Source organism: Procambarus clarkii, chromosome 19, assembly GCF_040958095.1.
Source record: "Procambarus clarkii isolate CNS0578487 chromosome 19, FALCON_Pclarkii_2.0, whole genome shotgun sequence".
Classification (NCBI taxonomy): Eukaryota; Metazoa; Arthropoda; class Malacostraca; order Decapoda; family Cambaridae; genus Procambarus; species Procambarus clarkii.
Window position 1 is genome coordinate 36,700,315 of NC_091168.1, and position 6,223 is coordinate 36,706,537.

The window sequence follows — 6,223 nt, forward strand, 5'->3', positions numbered from 1 at the left end:
GACAGAGGCAAACTGATAGACAGATAAGGATACATAGTGAACTAAACAGAGATATTTAGAGAAATAGACAGAGGCAGATATATATAGAGAGAAACAGAGATAGACAGACATACATTGAGAACGGAAGAGAACTTTCAGGAGAAAGCGCCAAGTCATTATGACTATATGACACTTGGAAAGGGTCAGGATAAGGATTTGGGATGAGACGGGGTGAAAGAATGGTAATAGACAGAGAAGAAACACAAACAGAAAGAGGGGAAAAAGACAGGGATAGATAGAGATCCACAGATAGAGACAGACAGACAGACAGACAGACAGACAGACAGACAGACAGACAGACAGACAGACAGACAGACAGACGGTAAAGTTGATCTAACTATAACTACACATAAAATGTTAACTATCAGAATGCAAATTGTGAAGGAAGTTCCGCTTGAAAAACTTAATTTTTTCTTTTGTTTTCCTAGAAATTTGCTTAACTTCTCTATTGGCAACGCTGAAATAAATACTAATTTTACCAATTATCGATACATTTTTGTTCATTCTGGGACTCCAGGCGTAATTCACACGTCTGAATTACGCCTCGCCAACGCCTCCTAAATGCGTACCATTTAGACGTGTGTCGAGCGCCAGACGCACCAGCGCCAGGCTCTCCTGCGTCGTCAGGTAATTCTAAATATACAGATCTAATTACACGTGACCTTGTTGCACTTGAAGGTATATGTGGATAAGGTGCTGGGATATGAGGCCAAGGAGCTGGGATATAAGATCAAGGAACTGGGATATGAGGAAAAGGAACTGGGATATGAGGGCCAAGGAGCTGAGATATGAGATCAAGGAACTGGGATATGAGGTCAAGGAGCTGGGATGTGAGTCCATGGAGCTGGGATGTGAGGCCAAGGAGCTGAGATATGAGCCCAAGGAGCTGTAATATGAGGCCAATGAGATGGGATATGAGGCCAAGGAGCTGGGATATGAGATCAGGGAGCTGGGACATGAGGAGAAGGAGCTGGGACATGAGATCAAGGAACTGGCATATGAGGCCACTGAGATGGGATATGAGGCCAAGGAGCTGGGATATGAGGCCAGTGAGATGGGATGTGAGGCCAAGGAACTGGGATATGAGGCCAAGGAGCTGGAATATGAGATCAAGGAACTGGAATATAAGCCCAATGAGCTGGGATATGAGATCAAGGATCTGGGATATGAGGCCAGTGAGATGGGATATGTGATCAAGGATCTGGGATATGAGATCAAGGAACTAGGATATAAGGCCAAGAAGCTGGGATATGAGGCCAAGGAGCTGGGATATGAGGCCAAGGAGCTGGAATATGAGGCTAATTAAGGAGCTAGGATATGAGATCAAGGAGCTGGGATATGATGCCAATGAGATGGGATGTGAGGCCAAGGAGCTGGGATATGATACCAAGGAGTTGGGATATGAGATGAAGGAACTGGGATATGAGGCCTAGGAGCTGGGATATGAGGCCAATGAGATGCGATATGAGGCGAAGGAGCTGGGATATGAGGCCAATGAGATGGGATATAAGGCCAAGAAGCTGGGATATGAGATCAAAGAACTGGAATATGAGGCCAATGGGATGGGAAATGAGGCCAAGGAGCTGGGATATAAGGCCAAGGAGCTGGGATATGAGGCCAAGGAGCTGGGATATAAGGCCAAGGAGCTGGGATATGAGGCCAAGGAGCTGGAATATAAGGCCAAGGAGCTGGGATATGAGGCCAAGGAGCTGGGATATAAGGCCAAGGAGCTGAGATATGAGGCGAAAGAGCTGGAATATAAGGCCAATGAGATGGGAGATGAGAACACAGCGAAGGAACTGTACCCAGTCTCTTGAACCATCTGGGATCGAACGCCGACCATGCAAAAAAAAGCGAGGTAGTTATTGTCGCTGTACCAACCAATCCAAGTGCATATGGCCTGGTGGCAGCATCGATCACTTCTCGTCACAGGGTACGGAGCTGCTGGCTCGACTCTCTTCGACACTGCGGACCAAGATTTTCCCCATAAGAGGCTCATGGGGAGTGATTGATTCACGGGCCGGGGAGGGAGTAGGGGCGGGCCAAGGAGAGGGGCGGGCCGGGGAGGGAGTAGGGGAGGGCCAAGGAGAGAAGCGGGCCGGGGAGGGAGTAGGGGCGGGCCAGGGAGCAGGGGCGGGCCTGGGAGAGGGGCGGGCCAGGGAGCAGGGGCGGGCCGGGGAAGGAGCAGGGGCGGGCCTGGGAGAGGGGCGGGCCGGGGAGGGAGCAGGGGCGGGCCTGGGAGCAGGGGCGGGCCTGGGAGAGGGGCGGGCCAGGGAGCAGGGGCGGGCCAGGGAGCAGGGGCGGGCCAGGGAGAGGGGCGGGCGGGCGGCCTGTCAACACCGTTATGGATTACCGAAGGTGAAAAATGTTCCCGTGCTTGATGACTCTTGCTCCTGTTCTCTTGAAGTGCTCAGGTGTACATGGTGTGTACTCACCTAGGTGTGCTTGAGGGGGTTGAGTTCTGGCTCTTTGGTCCCGCCTCTCAACTGTCAATCAACAGGTGTACAGGTTCCTGAGCCTACTGGGCTCTATCATATCTACTCCTGAAACTGTGTATGAAGTCTGCCTCCACCACATCAAGGATACATGGTGTGTGTGTGTGTCTGCGTAATTACCTAAGTGTAATTTTCTAGGTGTAATTACCTTAGTGTAATTACCCAATTGTAATTACAGGATGATAGCTACGCTCGTGGTGTCCCGTCTTCCCAGCACTCTTTGTCATATAACGCTCTGAAACTACTGACGGTCTTGGCCTCCACCACCTTCTCACCTAACTTGTTCTAACCGTCTACCACTCTGTTTGCGAAAGTGAATTTTCTTTTATTTGTTCTTTTATCTTTGTTTAGTTAGTTTAAATCTATGACCTCTTGTTCTTGAAGTTCCAGGTCTCAGGAAATCTTCCCTGTCGATTTTTTAAATCCTGTTACTATTTTGTACATAGTGGTCATATCACCTCTTTTTCTTCTGTCTTCTAGTTTTGGCATATTTAATGCCTCTAACCTCTCCTCGTAGCTCTTACCCTTCAGTTCTGGGAGCCACTTAGTAGCACGTCTTTGCACCTTTTCCAGTTTGTTGATGTGCTTCTTAAGATATGGGCACCACACAACCGCTGCATATTCTAGCTTTGGCCTAACAAAAGTCGTGAACAATTTCTTTAGTATTTCGCCATCCATGTATTTAAAAGCAATTCTGAAGTTAGAAAGCGCGGCATAGGCTCCTCGCACAATATTCTTTATGTGGCCCTCAGGTGATAGTTTTCTCTCTAGAACCACTCGTAGATATTCCACATAATTTATAGGTTGTGTGAGGTCTATGTTCTCTTCCACATTCCATAACATGGCATTAATGCACATTAAATTCCATTTGCCAAGTGGTGCTCCATTACATATTTTGTCCAGGTCTTCTTGTTGGGTATTAGAATAATTTAAGTTTCTTATCCTTCCTATTATCTTAGCATCATCAGCAAACATGTTTATATAATTCTGTATTTCCAACTGGCAGATCATTTATGTAAACAATGAACATCACTGGTGCAAGAACTGAACCCTGTGGCACTCCTTTTGTGACATTTCTCCACTCTGATTGCCTCTGATCACTGCCCTCATTTTTCTATCAGTTAGAAAAATTTTCATCCATGATAGAAGCTTACCTGTCACCCCCTACAATATTTTCTAGTTTCCAGAACAACCTCTTATGTGGAACTCTGTCGAAAGCCTTTTTTAGGTCCACATAGATGCAGTCAACCCAACCATCTCTTTCCTGTAATATCTCTGTGGCTCTATCATGGAAAGTGAGTAAATTCGATACACTGGATCTTCCAGATCGAAAACCATACTGTCTGTCTGATATATCGTTTCTCTCCAGGTGTTCTACCCATTTAGTTTTAATTATTTTTCCAATATTTTTACTATTACACTTGTCAATGATACCGGTCTATAATTGAGGGGGGTCTTCCCTGCTGCCACTTTTGTAGACTGGAACTATGTTGGCCTTTTTCCACATATCTGCAACGATTCCTGTTCACAGGGATGCCTGGAAAATCAGCTGAAGTGTAATGCTGACCTCAAGTGCACATTTTCTCAGAACCAATGGTGAAACTCCATCTGGGCCAACTGCTTTGTTCTTACTTAGCTCCTAGAGCATTTGTTTCACTTCGTCTCTAGACACCTCTATGAGCTCTATGTTGTTCTCTGGAATTTTTATTGTGTCTGGTTCCCTGAATATCTCCTTTTGTACAAACACACTTTGGAACTTTTCGTTTAATGTTTCACACACATTTCCTTTTCATTTTGCATGTATCTGTCCCCTATTTTCAACATCTAAATATTATCCTTTACCTGCAGCTTGCTTTTAATGAATTTATAGAAAAGGCCCGGATTTGATTTACATTTGTCTGCTATACCGTTCTCAAAGTTCCTCTCTGCCTCTCTCCTTGCTGACGTGTAGTTGTTTCTCGCATTTTTGTATCACTGGTATGTTTGGGGATTGGGCCTCTTCCTATAATGATTCGATGCTTGTGTCTTTTGATCTCTGGCCATTTCGCAATTTCTGTTGAACCAACCCTGTTTCCTAGGTCTGCATCACTGTTTTTGTATGAATGTTTGTGTACCTTCATCAAAACCAAAATCTCTCTCATGACTATTATTTTGCAAAATTTGGCATACATCTCATTTAATTCCTTGCCTAGCAAAAAGTCTTTCCAATTATACCCATGAAAAAAATGTCTAAGTTCCCCATAGTGTCCTCTCTTGAGATCGAGTTTAACAACTGTTTCAATATCTCTATTCTCTACTAGATTATATCGCAAAGCGTATTTAGTGAACAATAGGACATGATCATTCTTTCCCAAGGGAGGAAGGTACTGGATGTCAAATACCTCCTCTTCTTTCCTGGTGAATACTAGATCCAGTACTGACGGTACATCCCCTTCCCTCATTCTTGTGACCTGCTTGATGTGTTCATACAAGAATGTCTCCAGAATGAGGTTTATAAATCTGCCTGTCCAAATGTCCTCCGTTCTTGCCTCGTAGACCTCCCAATCTATTGCCTTAAAGTTGAAGTCCCCCAGTACCAACAATCGGGATTTATCTTCGTTTGCTCTTACCAAAATCTCTCTCATGATTATTATGAGGCCCTCTCGTGCGTCATCCAATTCTTCATTTGTCCATGTGTTGCTAGGTGATGGGCTGTTGGCATTTACATCTATCAGCTTATCATCCAGATTCCAGACCTGCAATGCGAATGTGTCAACTTCTCAAGAGTTTTCAATTATTAACTTTCTTACCTTCAGGTGTTCTTTCACCAGCACAGCCACTCCTCCCCCCTTCCTAGTTTCCTGTCACGTCTCCAAACTGAGTAGCCCCTTGGAAATACGACCTCATTTAAAATATTTTCTTCAAGTTTCGTCTCTGTTAATGCGACATTATCTGGGACCTTGAGCTGAATTGTATCCATCAACTCCAATATTTTCGATCTCACTCCATCTATGTTGGTATATACAATTTTCAGGAATATGTTCCCCTTCCCTTTGTTCTTTACACCCCTTCCTTTAATGATTTTGTTTCTTCATCTTTATGTACCATTTCACTAGCTTTCCAGTCCCCTAAAACTTTGTAGAAAAATAAATTCCTTTCTTCTTCTTTTCTATCCCATTTGGACGTTTCGCTTCTGTGAGGTTCATTTTCAGCTTTTCTCTGTCCTCCTTTGAGAAGTCAAAGTGTGTGTGTGTGTGTGTGTACTCATCTAATTGTGCTTGCTGGGTTTAGATCTGGCTCTTTGGCCCCGCCTCTCAACCGTCAATCAACAGGTGTACAGGTTTCTGAGCCAATTGGGCTCTATCATATCTACACTTCAAACTGTGTATGGAGTCAGCCTCCACCACATCACTTCCTAATGCATTCCATTTGTCAACCACTCTGACACTAAACAAGTTATTTCTAATATCTTTGTGGCTCATTTGGGCACTCAGTTTCCACCTGTGTCCCCTAGTGCATGTGCCCCTTGTGTTAAATAGCCTGTCTTTATCTAAACCATCAATTTCCTTGAGAATCTTGAATGTGGTGATCATGTCCCCCTTATCTCTTCTGTCTTCCAGCGAAGTGAGGTTTAATTCCCGTAGTCTCTCCTCGTAGCTCATACCTCTCAGCTCGGGTACTAGTCTGGTGGCAAACCTTTGAACCTTTTC

At 44.7% G+C, this 6,223-nt stretch overlaps 1 protein-coding gene across 1 annotated transcript; it reads left to right on the forward strand.

The window, feature by feature from the left end:
- The first annotated feature begins 946 nt into the window (after positions 1-946).
- Positions 947-1,345, forward strand: LOC138366425 (postacrosomal sheath WW domain-binding protein-like). The gene has a single exon (XM_069327472.1). It carries the CDS (start codon positions 947-949, stop codon positions 1,343-1,345), a length of 399 nt encoding a protein of 132 aa, XP_069183573.1.
- The last annotated feature ends 4,878 nt before the right edge of the window (positions 1,346-6,223 follow it).

Coding starts and splice junctions, on each gene's coding strand:
- LOC138366425 (XM_069327472.1), top strand. CDS start 947: ATGGGATATGAGGCCAAGGAGCTGGGATATGAGATCAGGGAGCTGGGA.